The following is an 18,693-nucleotide window of genomic DNA, read 5'->3' as shown; positions in this document are numbered from 1 at the left end:
ATTAGGGACTGTAGTGATAGGACAAGGGGCAACAGGTTAAAACTGAAACAGGGGAAGTTTAGATTGGATATAAGGAAGAAGTTCTTTCCTGTGAGGGTGGTGAGGCACTGGAATGGGTTGCCCTGGGAAGCTATGAATGCTCCATCCCTGGCGGTGTTCAAGGCCAGGTTGGACAGAGCTTTGGGTGCCGTGGTTTAGTGTGAGTGTCCCTGCCCATGGCAGGGGGGTTGGAACTGGATGGTCTTAAGGTCCTTTCCAACCTTAACTGTTCTATGACAGTAGTTTAGAATAGGCATGTTCAGATGAGTAATTGATTTTATACCATTAGAATCTGGGATGATTTGCCTTTTTGCTTGTCATTTAAAATACGCATTGAAACATGTTTTCTTGCTGTCTAACATTTGAAACAGCTGGCACGCAGGCTGGGGAGGAGATGCCAGTTGTGTCAAGAACCAATATAAAGGAATACAAGGACAGCTTCTCCAATGAGAAGTTTGATTTCCGCAACAATCCGAACATCACTTTCTTCGTCTACGTCAGCAATTTCACCTGGCCAATAAAAATCCAGGTAGGAGCTGTTGCTGTGTGTATCATCACTTGCAAGTACGTTTTGGTTTCTCTCCAGGCAGTTTGCTCTGCTCTTTGTGGTCCAAGCTCTCAGTACAGGCCTGCAGCAGGCAAAAGGGTTGATGTTCCTGATGAAGAGCAAAAACGTTGTCATCCTCTGATGTTGTGTTCTCACCTAATGTTGCGTCATCTTCTGATGTTGCCTCAGCCCCACTGGGCTGTGTTTCACTGGAGGAGGGTGTTAGTTTTCTTCGTAGTAGCTGGTTAATAGGGCTGTGTTGTGGATTTGTGCTGGGATCAGTGTTGCTAACTCGGGGATGGTTTTGTTACTGTTGAGCAGTGCTTACACAGGGTCAAGGCTTTTTCTGCTCCTCGCCCCCCCCACTAAGGAGGCTGGGGGAGGCATGAGGAGTTGGGGAGGGACACAGCTGTGACACAAGGGATATTCTAAACTGGATGGCATCACTCTCAGTGTATAATGCTGGAAGAAGGAGGAAGGGAGCATATTTGACCTCAGCTGGAGTATTGTGTGCAGTTCTGGTGTCCTCAACATAAAAAGGACATGGGACTGTTGGAACAAGTCCAGAGGAGGCCACGAGGATGATCAGGGGCTGGAGCACCACCCATATGAAGACAGGCTGAGAAGGTTGGGGCTGTTCAGCCTGGAGAAGAGAAGGCTGCGTGGAGACCTCATAGCAGCCTTCCAGTATCTGAAGGGGGCCTATAGGGATGTTGGGGAGGGACTCTTCATTAGGGACTGTAGTGACAGGACAAGGGGTAATGGGTTAAAACTGAAACAGGGGAAGTTTAGATTGGATATAAGGAAGGAGTTCTTTACTGTGAGGGTGGTGAGGCACTGGAATGGGTTGCCCAAGGAAGATGTGAATGCTCCATCCCTGACAGTGTTCAAGGCCAGGTTTGACAGAGCCTTGGGTGCCATGGTTTAGTGTGAGGTGTCCCTGCCCATGGTTGGGGGGTTGGAACTGGATGATCATAAGGTCCTTTCCAACCCTAACTATTCTATGATTCTATGATTTGGAGTGATGGCATTTGTCTTTGCAAGTCTCTGTTACCTGTGATGGATTCCTGCTGTCCTGGGTATGGCTGAACACCTGCCTGTGATGGGAAGTGCTGAATGAACTCCTTGTTCTGCTTTGCTTGTGCACAGCTTTTGCTTTACCTGTTAAATTGTCTTTACCTCAACCCACAGGTTTTCTCCCTTTTACCTTCCCATTTTCTCCTCATCCCAGCGGGGGGAATGAGTGAGAGGCTGCATGGGGCTTGGTTGGCAACTGGGGTTGAAACGCAACACCAGTAGTTCTAAATGAAATGAAGTAGGATGCTCACTTACTAACAGGGCTATGTTCTAACAAGGTCTCTGACTTTAAATGTGTAGATACTGATGTTAGAGACAACAGAGTCATGCAGCCAAAACCCAAGCCTGGAATGAGGAAAGAGAGGAAATGTTCTTACTGTCTCTTTTTAACATCTTGCTCTCAAAAGTCACAGCTCAAGGGCCATCCCCTCTCTCCTTTTGCTGCCCAAGACTGGTGGTACCTGCAAGAATGAGATGAAGCTCATTCTTTCCCTTAATTCAGTGCAGTCTGTTAACACACACATTGCCTGAGGTGTCAGACTGACTGTGATGATAAGGCTAGTGCTGATAAAGCTTGGTTGATCATGAAAGCACTCATAGATCACAGAGTGCAATCACAGAGACTCTGCAACTGCTGCAGCAGCTAATAATTCAGAGCAACCTCAGCCACCTTCTTGCTCTGGGCTAACTCAAGAGTCAGCTCATAGTGTACTCAGTGATACAGGAGCCCTTTGAAAGGCAGAAGTACTTCTCAGCTCAAGTGAGACTGTGTGTATTTGGATTCTTCCTTTTTAAGTAGCCTAGTCAAAAATGGGGACCAAATTCTTCCAACTTCACCCTTTTTCAACCAATTAATCTACAAAAGTTGATAACTTTACATTAATTTCCTTGATATCTCAGACCTATCAGTCACACGGTCTCACCGTAGGGGTCACTTCCAACAAGGATCATTCACATCGTAATATTGAGCAAGGAAATGAGGTCCGCCTGGAAAAAAGATCTTTGTAATAATATTTTTCAAGGTATTTCCTGAACTTTTTGAAAACTCTTAGGAATACTTGTGCTGCATCACATTGTGGTTTAAGTACTGATAAACTTTGTCTTGTTTCTTGGTCCATTTGATAAGCTGACTTAGGGCGGGATTTTGGTGCTTTGGAATGTCACTTATAATATTGGCAGTTATCTTCCAGCTGGAGAGTTCTTACTTGCACATTGGTAAAGTCTTGGTTCATTGTCAAATCCTCATTTTTACATGTGGGGGAGTTTGCAAGAGCTGGAGGTAAAAACCTTTATGTCACTGGATACTCAAGCAGTGAGTATTATGCCTCATCGTTTTCATTTAAGTACTGCTTCCAATAGAGAAAGTAACATTCTGTGTACAAAGCTGAGCACTATGATTCACTTAATGGTTTATTTAAATAGTCAGGCTTCTCTTTCATCAAATTGGCAATCACAGGGGTCAGAAAAAAGTCGTATTTTATGTAACTTAAGAGGTTCTGTTGGCTGATGGTTACTTTCCATAAGCAGTACTGTACTGTACCTTCCCCTGATTTATCTGTTTGCTATTTCTTGATGCAGAGAGTGTGTTTGGACTTTGTAGGTGTTTAAGAGCAGTGCTGCCTCCTGTCCCTGAAGTCCCTTAAGCTCTCCTGTGTTTACTGCAGCCTCCACCCCACCTGTACTTAGAATTAATTTCTGCTAGCTTTTCCTGTGTCAGTGTTGTCATTGAGCTTATATGTCCTCTCCATCGTCTTGTTTGTCTCCTGCTTCCCTGGATGAATTTGGACAGGTCATATCCTCTCTCAGCCTTTAGCATTTGTTGGCTTGAGCAAGACAAACCCTCTTCATCTCATCCTGTGTAACAGGATGTTCAGGTTCACTTGCCTCATTTGTTTTTCCACTGCACTCACATTAATCTCTCTTGTATAGCTTTGGTCAGCCATGTGTAAGGCCGTGTAGATCGGGTCTTGCTGCTGCTTTGCACAGTGGTATCTCTGGGTTCTTACAGACCTTACTAGATCTAGTTTGTACTGTACTAGAGCTATTTTAGTTTGCTCATTCTCATGGCTGCAGTATTTAATTGTCCTTATTCATTTTCATATGGACTTAATACACCTTGTTCTTTCACATCCTTTGTTTCCAGATGATGAGCTTCCAGTCTTGGTAGCAAACGTTCCTCTCTGTCCCTAATAGCATCATAGAATTCCAAACTGTTTTGTGTTGGAAGGGACCCTAAAGCTCCTCCAGCTCCAACCCCTGCCACGGGCAGGGACCCCTTCCACTGGAGCAGCTTGCTCCAAGCCCCTGTGTCCAACCTGGCCTTGAGCACTGCCAGGGATGGGGCAGCCACAGCTTCTCTGGGCACCCTGTGCCAGCGCCTCAGCACCCTCACAGGGAAGAGCTTCTGCATAAGAGCTCAGCTCAGTCTCCCCTTGGGCAGGTTCAAGCCATTCCCCTTGGCCTGACCCTACAGGCCCTTGTCCCAAGCCCCTCTCCAGCTTTCCTGCAGCCCCTTTATGCACTGGAGCTGCTCTAAGGTCTCCCCTTCAGGAGCCTTCTTTTCTCCAGGCTGCCCCAGCCCAGCTCTCTCAGCCTGGCTCCAGAGCAGAGGTAAATTGAAAAATGTTTTCTCCCTGGTGTTACTGGACAGTATCAGCAGAGCTGAAGATCATCTGGGTGTGCTTTCTTGCGGTTCTTTTCCATATCTTTATTGATGGACCCCTTCAACTTCATCAGCAGATTGTGATATTAGCAGTCTTTCTTTTTGGGTCTGTGTATTTAATGGATATATCAGCAAAGGGCTGTCCAAACAAACTAACTGCTATCCTTTTTAAGTCCTATGATTCTTGAAATAATCTTCACCACCTTCATCTTGCCCAGGAATTCCCTGTGTATGGATATTTATAATGAAATTTGAGTAACTCAGCTGTACCGCTTAGGTCTATACAATTAATTCTTATTACAGACAGAAAATGCTGGGCTGGTGTGGCACAGATCATTGTTGTCAGTTCTATTGCTTGATGGTTTTGGTCTTTCTTCTACTATCTCAGTTCTTTTATTCAAAACTTGCCCTGAAGCCTTATGTAATGTTGAGGTCTTGGAAGCATGGATATCTAGATTCTCCTTTCTCCGCTAAATACAAGCTTTAAGTGTTCCATAGGGCCATGCTCAGCTGGAAGGTTCCTTTAACAGTCTTGCTATCAGAGGTGTTATTTCACATGCCATTTGGAGTGCTGGGATGCTCACTGTCTGCTTTCACTGACTTCAAACACATAGAAACATCTAAGTTCTGTCTCCACCTTGGTTGTGTCTTCTTATAACCTCCTTCCCATTCAGCGCTTTGCCAGTGTCCTTGTCCTTAATGAAAGTGCTAAATTAGCTTTAGGGATGCAGCTGACTGATTTTAATCTCCTGCCTATCCTCAGAGCATGCTCTCTTCCCCTTCCCTTTCTGGTCTCCTTTACTTGTGTGCCTGAAACATCTCATGCTGTTTTGCTTACCCTTTGCTGGGGTCTAGCACAGTCTGACATTTGGCCGTTCTTATTTTCTCTCTGTACTACTTGCTGGATTCTAAGGCATTGCTAATGAATCCTTTCCTCTCCATAATAAGTAGACTCTTCAGTTGTTCCTGATGTCCTTTTTAAGGTTAGTTCTGAGAAAACAGCTTTCAAATAGTTTTGCATCTTTGACCTGAGAGAAGTACTTAGATGGCTGCTTTCCTATTCCCTATCTCCTCAGTCCACTTGATTTTACTGTCGTATTTAATTTCTCATAGTTAAAGAGTGAACTTTGATTCTCTTACAACACTTACCTCATTTTATCCTTAATTTAATGAGTGTGCCTGTGTGCACTCAATCCAAGGTAATTTTGTAGCACCAGCTCTTCTTAATGCCCTTGTTACTTGCCAAAACACAGCCTAAAATAGCATCAGTTCTTACAGGTTGAGACCCTTTTAGCGAAGATGCCTGGCAGTGATACAGCATCCAGGAATATGTGCTCCTTTTGATTTCTAGTAGCTTGCTTTTCATTTCATAGCTAAGAAACTTGTTTCCTTGCACTAATGTTTTCCTGTCATCTATCTACAAATACTGATTGGTGTTGTCTCAGTCCTTTATCCTGCTTGCAATAACAGTTCTTTGTTACTTTGCTATGGCTTTGTTATCCTTCTCCAGGAATCCCACCTGTACCTCCTTTCTCTGGATGTACCATCATCACTCAACAGAGCATTCATCCCTTCTTCCTCACAGCAATCCAGCAGTGTCTGAGTGTGAGATAAAACCAGTGGTTCTGACCTGGCTGAAGGTTTCCCTGCTTCATTGCAGGGGGGCTGGACTAGATGAGCTTTGAAGGTCCCTTCCAACCCAAACTGTTCTGTGGTTCTATGACTTTGCATTCCTTAGAATCCCAGCATGGTTAAGATTGGAAGGGACCTCTGGAGGTCATCCAATTCAAACTCCTGCTCGTTTGAGGGCCACCAAAGCAAGTTGCCAAGAGCCATGAGCACGCAGCTTTGAGTATTTCCAAGGATGGAGGCTCCACAACCTCCCTGAGCAACCTGCATCAGTGTTTGATCATGCCTGTAGTAAAACAAGTGTTTTCTCATAGAATAATAGAATAGTTTGGGTTCGAAAGGACCTCCAAAGATCATCTAGTCCAACCCCCTTGCAATGAGCAGTGTCATCTTCATTGAGATGCTTGTTGTGGATAGGCACATATGGAAGCAGTCACTGTACAGGTGTTCTTATGGTCAAAGAGACCCTCTGTTGTGCTCAGTTTGTTGCCGTCACCCCTTTTCCTCTCACTGGGCTCCCCTGGAAAGAGCCTGAAAGGTCTTTTTGCTCCCTCCCTTTTGGGGTTTATACACATTGAGACCTATGCTGAGCCACCTCTGCTCCAGACGGACCAGTCCCAGCTCTCTCAGCCTTTCCTTACAGCAGAGGTGCTCCAGCCCCTGAATCATCTCTGTGGCCCTTTGTTGGAAGCTCTCTCTGTCCATGTCTCTCTTGTACTGGGGAGCACAGAGCTGGACCCAGTGCTCCAGGTGTGGCACTGCCAGTGCTGATCTGCTTTTGAGTGGTATCACACTGTACTTTGAGTCCATTCACCATTGGGTGTAACAGCACTGTCAGATTTGATGCCACATGAAAGCTTTTCCACACTGGATGCCAAGATGCTGTAGAATACAGTTTGACACTGCCCTTCTCACACCACCCCGGCGTTCTGCTTTACTCCAGTTTCTTCTCCCTCCTCACCATCCTTACCAGTTTTTCAAAGCAGCTGGTGAGCAGGAGATGGATTATGAAAAGTAATGGTTGCAGGGAGGAAGGACTGGAGAAAAGTCAATAAAAAGGTATGATTTGTCTCCAGGATTCGCTGTGTCCTTTCAGGTTTTGTGCAATCTTCTGTGGTGGATTGAGCTGCCCTCAATTGCCCTGAATTGCAATCTGTGTCCCTGCCTTTCCTTGCTGTACCTCCTTCCGATTGGCTTTCCCTATTTTTTTCTTCCTTTCTTGTAAAGTCCTGGTTCTCTGTAGAAGTTTTATCTTTAATGAGATAAAACAGAAGATAAATCATGGTATGGATTTTTGGGGGAAAAAGATTTCCCAGCTATCAGTCCTTGGCTGGGGTTCACCACAAGATTTAAAAGAAAGCCATAAAGTGACTTCTTCCTTCTTGACCTCTCTGCTTCCCATGGCGGCTCCTTCAGCACTCATCCCACACCAGTGAAACTACTTCTTTCTTCTCATGAACAGTTTTTACTCAGAACTTTTCCATACTCACGGAATCCCAGCCTGGTTTGTGGTGGAAGGGACCTTAAAGCTCCTCCAGCTCCGACCCCTGCCACAGGTAGGGACCCCTTCCACTGGAGCAGCTTGCTCCAAGCCCCTGTGTCCAACCTGGCCTTGAGCACTGCCAGGGATGGGGCAGCCACAGCTTCTCTGGGCACCCTGTGCCAGCGCCTCAGCACCCTCACAGGGGAGAGCTTCTGCCTAAGAGCTCAGCTCAGTCTCCCCTCGGGCAGGTTCAAGCCATTCCCCTTGGCCTGTCCCTACAGGCCCTTGTCCCAAGCCCCTCTCCAGCTTTCCTGCAGCCCCTTTAGGCACTGGAGCTGCTCTAAGGTCTCCCTTTCAGGAGCCTTCTCTTCTCCAGGCTGCCCCAGCCCAGCTCTCTCAGCCTGGCTCCAGAGCAGAGCTGCTCCAGCCCTCGCAGCATCCCCTTGTCCCCTCTTCTTCTAAGTTACTGTCGCCTATTTCACTGCACAGAAGTTCCAGTGCAGTTGGGTTTAGTCCCTCAGGGCAATCAGAGGCATTAATTAAAGCTCCATGTTGCACTGTGGCCAGGATGCAAACTGCTTTTCTCATCTCAGAAACTGTCTCGTCCAGGTTTGCTCACTGCAGCTACACCATCAAACTTTTTGCAGCTACACAGCATGTTTCAAGTTCCCTTTGGAAAACAGGGGTGGTTTTAATATAAGAAATAGGATGAAGTCAGTGCAACTCTGCTACTGCCAGACTGCTGGAAAATACTCCCTCTGTGTGTCTGTGCATCACCTTGTAGCTTACTCATGTACTTTGGCTGTTCCTATGCACGTCCAGTGGGTAGTTTGAGGGTTTCTTTACTTGAATAGTATAATAAACAGTCATTGTACCTACACACTCTTACCCTGGGTTGTCTTCAGTTTAGGTACAGTAGGTATAGCTGAACGGAAGGATTTGTGTCTACACAAAACCTTGTGACAGAGAACTTCAGAAATGAGCAGGCTTTACTGCAGAGTGCTGAATCTACACTGTGTAATTTTAAACGTTAGGAACTTAATTCTCAAGTCCTTGATGGAAATCTGTCTCTCTTTCCCTCTCTTCTTGCCTGTTAAAGTGCGGACTTGGAGAGTATAAATGCTCTTTTGTGTTAGAGATAGCTGTGTCCCTGCCAATGCTGAATGCTGGCTTTTTTCCCCCCCCTCTGGCTCCACCTCTCTTCAAAACCACTTCAGTTGGGGTGTTGTTAAGTGCACTGGTTTAAGATGTCTTTCCCTGCCGCCTTTAATGACTTGAAATGATGATTTTGTAAACGAACTAAAGCTGCAAAATGCAGCAAGCCTTTAAACACAGCGATCTGCTTCCTAACACCTCCTGGCTGAGTGGATTCAAGGGATGAAAGTTGTGCTGCGGAGTTCCCTTGCAACCTTTGCTTGCCAAGCTCTCGTGAAAATCCAGGTAAGGTCTTGTTGAGAGCATCTCAGTATCTCCATTCTCTGCTTTGCAGCTCCTCCCTGCTGCCAGAATTGGTCTGGAACAGCCACAGAGGCTTTATAAGCATCGTGCAAGCTCCAGCTCTTCACTTACGTCTCTTCTCCTTGGAAAGAACTGCCCTAAATATTCCTCATCTGCTCCCCAGCTGCGAGTGCACCCGTTAGAAAAGGACATTAGTGGATGCTGTTATGGTTGATGTTTTTTCTGTAGTCATGTAAATCTAGTATGATCTATTTCCCCCACTATTTTTTCTGTTTTCTTAATCTTCATTGCAAGTTTGCCCTGTAATTCTTTCATAATATATCTGGGATTACAAAGGAGCTATGGAACACAAATAACCAGCTCTACAATACTACACCAAGAGCAAGGAAATTAAATGCAGCAACTTCCAGAGGATTCATTTCCATGGATTTTAGTCCACACAAATCAGCTCACCCAGAGGTGAAACATCACTTCTGAAGCTGACAAGTAGTTTAATGGTGAGAATTTTAACCTCTCTTTAATAGTGGTGCACATGTCAGCAGTTCTTAATAACATTTAAAGTGGCGTGTATTTACCTGGAGCTGCTCCCAATGGGTGAGTCCCTCTCCTGAACGCACAGGGTGAAAATCAGAGTTGATAATATAGCAAACTTCAACCCCTTTTAATGCCTGTAAGCTTTCTGCTCCATCACAGCTTACTGCTGATGGTGTTTTCTACCACTCACTGAATATAAACCTGTGTGCTTGTCTCATTTCATTCCCAAACTATTGTTTGCATTAACATTCTGTCCCATTTGATTTTAGATCTTTCCCCCAGATCCAGAGCCCTCACTAGGAAGTCCTTTTGCATTGTTCTCTCCTTTCTGAGTGTCTGGAAGTCGCCTAGGAGTTGATTAAGGGAAAACCACTGTTTGTAATTGTATCATTAACTGTCAATTGCCTCCGCTCTTTCCCTCATGTTGGTTGAAGTATTTTAATTTCAGTGTGCTTAAACCTTAATTATGAGCCAAATGCTTCAAGGAACAAAAAGAAGCAAATGGATTTTGCAGCCTCTTGCATACAAAAGACACCATTTGTAAAATCTCATCCAATAGTCACTACATATTCTTTGCCTGACAATTCATTATAGAACCCCAGACTGGTTTGGACTAGAAGGGAGCTTAAAGCTCCTCCAGCTCCAACCCCTGCCACGGGCAGGGACCCCTTCCACTGGAGCAGCTTGCTCCATGCCCCTGTGTCCAACCTGGCCTTGAACACTGCCAGGGATGGGGCAGCCACAGCTTCTCTGGGCACCCTGTGCCAGCGCTTCAGCACCCTCACAGGGAAGAGCTTCTGCCTAAGAGCTCAGCTCAGTCTGCCCTCTTTCCATTTAAGCCATTCCTGCTTGTCCTTTCTCTATAGGCCCTTGTATCATCACCATGACTACGTAGCATCTCTGCACATGCTGCTTGGTGGAGCACTGCAACACCATTAGGCAGCTTACACTGTTGGAGGACTTGAGGGTTTGATAATCAGTGGAAAATTTCCAAGTCACTTAAATTGTTTCCTTCCACTCTGATTTCATAAATGCTGTAGTAGAAAAACAGCTAAAATTGCCTCTGCTGTCTATGGTTTGTAGTTTCCCAAAGTTTTGCATGGGCTGCTGAAGCTATTTCCTGGGTTCCTCCAGTTGATTTATTTCAGGACTGTGGTTCTGTATAGTCTCTTCTAAAGCTTAATTCCCTTCTACACAGGAAGCTAATGCACTGTGGATAGTTTAATTCATAGAATTACAGATTGGTTTGTGTCGGAAGGGACCTTAAAGCTCCTCCATTTCCAGCCCCCTGCCATGGGCAGGGACCCCTTCCACTGGAGCAGCTTGCTCCAAGCCCCTGTGTCCAACCTGGCCTTGAACACTGCCAGGGATGGAGCAGCTACATGTCTTATCATCATTCCTCTCAATGTTTCAAAATAGACTGTCTGCTGCCATAGGGAAATATTTATGATCCCACCCCAGGTATTGAATTGCTGCCTAGCTCCTCTGCTGAAACTGTGAATGGGGAAGTGAAAGGTGGAAGCAATCCATCTCCCTTAACTTGATCGCTGCTTCCAAGGAGCTGCCAGAAGTTCAAGCGCAGAAACCGCACCAAATGGGTGACCTGAAAACTGAGGAGAACCTCAACTGTTCCATCCTTAAATCACCCTTCCATGCTTTTGGAGTTGCTCCGGGGTGACCATCGCTATCCTGTGTGTGCACACAGTGCCATGTGTAAGGAATGCAATGGGAACCACTGAATGCAAACCTCTTGGATGATGTACTCTATAACAAGCTACCTGCCTTTGGGTCCCTCCCATCACTGCCTTATGTTGCTGTTGTTCTGGCAACAGACATTGCCAGGATGACTCCATCCAAGCTGGGAAGCTGAAATGTGCATTTTAGTGCTCCAGTTAAGAGCTGCACTGCTGTGATTTAATAAGATCTCAAATAGATGTGGGAGTGCAACTCGGCTCTGGATAAAGCTCCCAGCAATGACACTTTCTTGGCTTGGAGTGCTTTGTATATTATGCCTGTGACTACTAATTTTGATACAGTTTTAAGACCTTTTCTTCTTTCCTTAGTTGTTAGATTAAGGGAACAGCCTAAGCTCTGTTTATTCCCATGCATCAAGACTTCTCCTCTGCCTCTCATTTTGAGTTTGCTCTAGGACTGTATTATTTTCTCTAATGGGCTCCTTTGACCTGTATTGCTGTTCCCAGTGGTTTACAATGGTACGCTGAACGTCTGCGTAGGAATGTAAGAGAGCAGATTCTCTTTGCATCTGTTTGGCTTTGCAGAGCTGGCAGTGACATTGTAAATGTGTCTTTTCCTGAAGCCAGTAGATATTCCCTGTGTTAGTATGTAGGCAACGTTCACGTGGAGCCATATGCTGCTGGTGTCAGCTGGATTTCAAAGGGGAGATGAATTATAAGCTAGGCTCTTCTAAGGAATAGCTGTCTGGCTGATTAAAGCAGGTTCATTTTCTCTTATGCTGAACGTGGCTTTTTAAGTGGGAAATAGTAGCCAATATTTTCTCGAGTGCCACAAATTCCATTCCTGAAAAGACTTCACAATCCTCAAAGCTCTCAGTCCTTAGCATCATTATCTTGATGTTACGTGATTAATGTGTCCAGCGGTGTGCGAATAGTGACATCTTCCCAAGTTCTCGTTTTTCAAAGGAGAACTCCTTCATTAAAGCAGCTTTGGATTGAATTTCTTCTGCTGACACTCTTTCCTCCATCCTTCTATTTTTATTGGCTCTGTTACCCCATAAAGCAGGTGGTCTCCATTAGCACAAATCTTAATACCAGTTTCAATTAAGCTTTCATTTTACTTGCCATTCAGTGTTTAATGTGATTCAGGAAGCATTTGTTTTCTTGCACAGTTAAATGATGGATGGCACATTGCTACAGCCAGGAAAGGTGTTGGGGTACCCTTGGCTCCTGCCAGGCAAGGAAGACTCAGAAACAGACCTGGAGGAATGTCACATCCCACGCTCCCACCTTCCTTTTGTATTCAGCTTTCAGTCTCTTTAAGGTGACATGAATAGCACCAGCAGTGCTGCTCTCTAGGGTTACCTCAGTGGGGTTTACAGCCTAATGAAAAGGCTTTGATAATGCACATAATAAGATAGAGAGAAGAAACAGAACCTCAGTTAAAAAGCAGGGTCTGTAACTGACTCTAATCCTCTGATTTGTCTTTGGAGGAAGCACTATGTATTTGATACAGGGCATAAATATCCCTAAGGAGCAGATACAACCCATGCAGGTGTCCAGCCTTCCTCTAAGTTAATGTCGTTCTGTAATCAAAAGCTCTGGGTTAATCAAGTGAAAGCTCTCAGTAAGGGCAAAGGGAATGAAAAAGTATCTTTGTTGTTGGCCAAAGAGAATAAAATACATATAGATAGGTAGTGATTGCTTTGATAAAATAATTATGTAGGCTTGAAACCATACTGAGGCTGGTGATCCCGCTAGCATTCCTGCCAGGTCCTCAGCGTGCCTCAGGCACTGTTAATGAGGAATAGATGTAGGTGCAGAGATAACATCATCCTTAGCTCTCTGGGACCCTTCTGTTCCAAAACTGTTCTTTTTCCTTTGCTTCGGAAAGCGGTGGAATGCCAAAGTTGTTTGCTAATGATGTCCCTTGCCTTTATTTAGCTATAACTGCAGGTGCTTTTGAGCCCCTTCCGCTGCAGCCCGCTCGCTGCGGGGAGAGCTTTGCTTGAAACCCAACAATGAAACGTAAATCAATTTGTTCATCTGATGAAATTTGCTGTTGGATGTAATTACTTTTTTGGAGACATGCAATTACATGCAGGTTTTTTTTCAGAGCAGGCAAACTGACGTCTTCTGCCAGGGAGGGAAAGATTTAAAACACAACAGTTAAATAGTACTTTAAAACATGAAACAGCTGCTTCCTTTTATCCGCTCCCACCGCCTTATTTTTGGCATCAACCGGTGACATTTTTCCCCTTTTAGAAGCTGTTCCCTTTCATGTAGAAGTAGTATTTTTGCAAGCAGCTTCTTAAAATCCTTAAAACCAAGGGTTTCTCCCAAAAGCAGTTAGCCCCGTTGTAGGATGGGTTGTTAACTTCAGGGCTTTTCACCGGAGATGGTGGCTTCAGCAGTCTTAAAAATGGCTCACACTAAACTTTCATAGAATCCCAAACTGGTTTGGGTTGGAAGGGACCTTAAAGCCCCTCCAACTCATCCCCGTGCCATGGGCAGGGACCCCTTCCACTAGAGCAGCTTGCTCCAAGCCCCTGTGTCCAACCTGGCCTTGAACACTGCCAGGGATGGGGCAGCCACAGCTTCTCTGGGCACCCTGTGCCAGCGCCTCAGCACCCTCACAGGGAAGAGCTTCTGCCTAAGAGCTCAGCTCAGTCTCCCCTCGGGCAGGTTCAAGCCATTCCCCTTGGCCTGTCCCTACAGGCCCTTGTCCCAAGCCCCTCTCCAGCTTTCCTGCAGCCCCTTTAGGCACTGGAGCTGCTCTAAGGTCTCCCCTTCAGGAGCCTTCTCTTCTCCAGGCTGCCCCAGCCCAGCTCTCTCAGCCTGGCTCCAGAGCAGAGTTGCTCCAGCCCTCGCAGCATCTCCATCGCCTCCTCTGGACTCGGTTCTGGGGTGTTGTGTTGTTGCATTGGTCTTTTATCCGTTTACCCATTGAAATCTTGGGGGTTTATGTCTACAACTTGTGCTATACATGGATGAAGTGCAGTAGCTCGCGTAGCGTTGTTTGCCAGGTATACTATAACACCTTCATGCAGGCTTTGGAAGTCTCCTCATGGCTGTTGCAAAACATCAGCTGCATAACTAAGACAAGGAAGACGAGAACAGAGAGACACATACTGAGATCCAGATTTAATAATACCAGGAGGATTTCTTAGGATGGGTGTGTTTTTTTCAGATATGAGCATAAGATATGTATGGATTGTCCTATTTTTAAGGATATTTTTTCTGCCCTTTTAAGATGCAGGGCTGGGAAGCATGCTATCAAAACACTTCCAAATTAATGTTCTATGGAAGCAAAGTCCACATTAGGCAGGTAATTTCTCCTGGGTGATGCCGGGTGTGATGGTGTGCTGGCTGCTTGCACCTTCGGTGCTGTATAGCTCTTGGAAATACAGTGTGCCACTGGCTGAATGTAAATGTAAAGCTCAGGTTCAGATGTAGTTCAGAAAACGAGCCATGTGGGCCATGGCTGGGAAGCTTTTATAGCTATCAGAAGGGCTGGATATATTTCCTTTTGTACCAAAGCTTATTTAAAGAGTCAAAGAATAGTAAGCAGAGTTAATGAAGAGGAGAAAAGCACGCTGCTAATAAAAGAGAAGAAACCAGCGGGCTCAAATGCAGCAGTAGGTAAAGCCTGGGTAAATCATGGAGGGGGGAATGTATCCTGGGTGAGAAAACCAAAAAGCCTCAGGCTTGTTTAACTAACAGACATGAAGACAGAGCCACCAGTGCTGGAATACAAGCCCTCAGATGGCTCTGCGGGTCTGCTCTTGTTCAAAACAAGCCATTCCTGGAATGTCACTAAAGCTCCTTTTTCTCTCCCTTACTTTCCTGACTTCCTACTATTCCATGGTGTTTCCTTTAACCATATTGGCAAATCTTGCTCGCCACAGCCTTGGCAACCAGCGTGGAGAGCTGGGATCAGGGCTGTAGTGCAATCGCAGCCCTGTGTAATAAATCTCTGGGATGACCTGGGGGTTTTGGTGGGTTATTTTCCCCTGAATTGGTTTCTTCTTTCCTTTTACCCCCTTAATTGTGAGTGTCATGTATAGTTATTTCTTAAAACAGTATTTTGTGTACGGGACTAGCACCATCCTGGTTCCTATACCTGGCCCCAAACTATCTTTAAACTACATGACTATTTTGACTATGGGGATTGAAATACATCAGAATAGATTGATTTGTCAGTTCAGCTCTTTACTGGGAAGTTTCTCAGGACACAGTGGTGAAATAGATGTTCTAGAAAGCCCTTAGTGGTAGATAGTAACTACCTCTCCTTTTTTAATGCCAACATGAGAGCTTATATATGTAGATTGATCATTTTTCCCTACCCAGCAGTGTTATGTTTTTCATATTAAGGTTTCCTTAGCATAAATTCATAGCTGCGGCTCTCAACAAATAAAACCTTGATGAGTAAAACAGCCCAGGCTGTGATTTCTGACTTCCCAGCTCTCTCAAAGCTGAGGCTGCAGAATGAGGCAGCCCTTTGATCAGTCCTTGCGTGAGCTCAGACACGGTGCTCCACAGCATCAGGTTACCTTTCAAAGAACCTCATGGCTTTGCTCTGGTATTATGATGGAAACACAGATCAAGCTCCTGGTGCTGCTGATTGTGGATGTTCATTAAAGCTCTCAGCATCTTCATTTCATAAGAATGCTGGTACATAGAATCATGGAATGGTTTGGGTTGGAAGGGACCTTAAAGCTCCTCCAGTTCTAACCCCTGCCACGGGCAGGGACCCCTTCCACTGGAGCAGCTTGCTCCAAGCCCCTGTGTCCAACCTGGCCTTGAACACTGCCAGGGATGGGGCAGCCACAGCTTCTCTGGGCACCCTGTGCCAGCGCCTCAGCACCCTCACAGGGAAGAGCTTCTGCCTAAGAGCTCAGCTCAGTCTCCCCTCGGGCAGGTTCAAGCCATTCCCCTTGGCCTGGCCCTCTAGGCCCTTGTCCCAAGCCCCTCTCCAGCTTTCCTGCAGCCCCTTTAGGCACTGGAGCTGCTCTGAGGTCTTCCTGGAGCATTCACATTTAAAAAATGCTAAAATGAGTTAAACTTCAGATTATTGTGCCTGTCTTTGCTTCTTTTATCTTATTTTTTTTCTCCCTCCAAATAGGTAGTTGGAAGGTGATTTTGGCTTTAGTTTTTACTTTTTATTAATGTCACATCACTTCACATAGTAATGGAACACCGGGTTGGAAATAGCGTGTGGCTTCTGTATTGCTCAGTAATGTGAGAAATATTGTCACTAAAAGGTATTTTTATTTGGTAATTTATATAAATCTGTACTTATTTTACCTTGAACTGTATATATAGTTTGTATATGCAGTGAATATAAATATACGTACTTACTTTACTACTTGATTTTATTAAGGATATAAAGTACTTTGAGTTGCTGTAGAGCCTCCTGCAGCTGGTGCATTGCAAAGCCTTTTGTGATACAGATTGATAAACATTTTTAATCTGTCATCACACACGATCCTGAGAAATCAAAGCATCTTTGGCGAAGGAGGCAGAGCTTTTCTCCACTAATACCCCCTGCAGCACTGAGCTCGGTCTGTCGTATGTTCCTAGTGTTATGTCTGGTCAGAAATGATGCAAGACATAAGGTTTGGCCCATTTCCATCTGTCAGCTAGTTTGTAGCCTAAAAAGAATGGATTTGTTGCTTTGCTTTCCTTTCTGTTCTTGATTCCCTCTTGTGTACTTCCATTGCAAGCTCTTTAGGGAAGCAACTTTTAATCCTTTTCAGCTTTTGACGCACAAGTAGTTGTAAGCTGTAAAGCTCATCTTTTTGCTGGACTTCCAGGTTCTGAGGGAATCTTTGAGCTGTTGTGTGCTGAGGTTTTAACGTTTTCCATGTGGAAGCTCTGCAGAAATTGTTGGTATGCTGACGAACGTAACTTCTCCTGCATGCAGATGGTGTCAGAGCTCTGCTCGGCACGAAGCCAAGGGACGGGATCCTTCACAAATGCGTCCACACAGCAACATCTGATACTTCAGGGAGGTATTTCATAGAACAGTGTGTGTTCGAAACAACCTTAAAGCTGATCCAGTTCCAACCCCTGCCACAGGCAGGGACCCCTTCCACTGGAGCAGTTTGCTCCAAGCCCCTGTGTCCAACCTGGCCTTGAACACTGCCAGGGATGGGGCAGCCACAGCTTCTCTGGGCACCCTGTGCCAGCGCCTCAGCACCCTCACAGGGAAGAGCTTCTGCCTAAGAGCTCAGCTCAGTCTCCCCTCGGGCAGGTTCAAGCCATTCCCCTTGGCCTGTCCCTACAGGCCCTTGTCCCAAGCCCCTCTCCAGCTTTCCTGCAGCCCCTTTAGGCACTGGAGCTGCTCTAAGGTCTCCCCTTCAGGAGCCTTCTCTTCTCCAGGCTGACCCAGCCCAGCTCTCTTAGCCTGGCTCCAGAGCAGAGCTGCTCCAGCCCTCACAGCATCTCCATGGCCTCCTCTGGCCTCACTCCAACAGCTCCACGTCCCTGTTGTGCTGGGGGACTTCTTTGTCCTCTTCTTTGAGGACTTGCATCTGGGAAGAGTGGTGTGCTTTAATGCTCGCAGCTCACTTGCTGTGTCTAGTTAGGGCATTAGTTTGGTTTGGGCATTTTTATGTGTACTAGTATTTTTCAAAGTAGCTCAGAACTGCCTTGTCTCCAGAATTATTTTTGCAGTCATGTATAAATCCACATCCCTCTAAAATAAGGAACACATCAGCATTTTTCTCTTTAAAGACTCTCAGAGTGACAAGAAAGCTCACTCTGTAACCAAAATGTTATCCTCAGCTGCAGATTATAACCTTTTTCTTCTTTCTGTAATGTAAGCTGAGTGCTTTGTGCTTTATGAGTGAGCCCAGCTTTGCTGCTGGGGCTTGTGTTGGGGTCCCCATCCTGGGTAAATGCACCCTTGCAAGCCTCCTGCAGCCATCCCGTTGCTCAGGACAGCACATGGGTGCAGGGTCCCTACTGCCAAGATAAGGGTGACTTGAAACAGCAGAAATGCATCTGAGATCTAATATAAGGTGTGATGTTGTATACACATTCGGAATGAGTCTTTCCCTTTGGAGGCTGCTGCTTTTAAACCAAGCAGTGGAAAATGTACATTTTTATTTATTTTATTGCATGGTTTTTCTCAGCTGAATTCCTCTTAAAGGAGTGAATTCTGTACCTGCACTTCATTTACTATGCAAGACCATTTAGCAAAGAGGTTTTTCCCTCTAGTTAAACATTTATAGTAGCAGTGGCGTGAAGTTTCTGTGCTGTGCTTGCAAAGGTACCGTTGCTTAGATGTTGCAGAACTAAACAAGGCAGCGTAGATTGGTCCAAGAATCCCTTTTCAGGTGACTTCTACCACACCTATGGGTCAGTCTTCATGGATAAGTGCAGACACGAGTTTGTAAGCAATAGGAATTCCCTTCTTGGACAAAAAGAGGCTCTTAGGAAGTGAGTTGTTTAGGGGCAAAAGCCATGTGATAACTGTATCCTGGGCTGCATCCCCAGAGCATGAGCAGCAGGGCATGGAAGTGGTTCTCTCCCTTTACTATGCTCTGGGGAGACATCCCCCCAC

General features: G+C 45.5%; 1 protein-coding gene across 1 annotated transcript in view; it reads left to right on the top strand.

The window, feature by feature from the left end:
* The window catches only part of ATRN (attractin), a 178,462-nt gene that overhangs the window by 103,170 nt on the left and 56,599 nt on the right, over positions 1–18,693 (top strand). Inside the window, exon 24 of the mRNA XM_061351927.1 lies at positions 411–568. Coding sequence (XP_061207911.1) covers positions 411–568 — 158 coding nt within the window. The remainder of the gene's footprint in view (positions 1–410; positions 569–18,693) is intronic.

The sequence above is a fragment of the Neopsephotus bourkii genome, unplaced genomic scaffold, assembly GCF_033783945.1.
Source record: "Neopsephotus bourkii isolate Nb327-2 ecotype Australia unplaced genomic scaffold, CSIRO-AGI_Nbou_v1 NB_616, whole genome shotgun sequence".
In the NCBI taxonomy this organism is placed as follows: Eukaryota; Metazoa; Chordata; class Aves; order Psittaciformes; family Psittacidae; genus Neopsephotus; species Neopsephotus bourkii.
The sequence above is the reverse complement of the archived record's forward strand: the minus strand, read 5'-3'. Positions and strand labels throughout refer to the sequence as shown.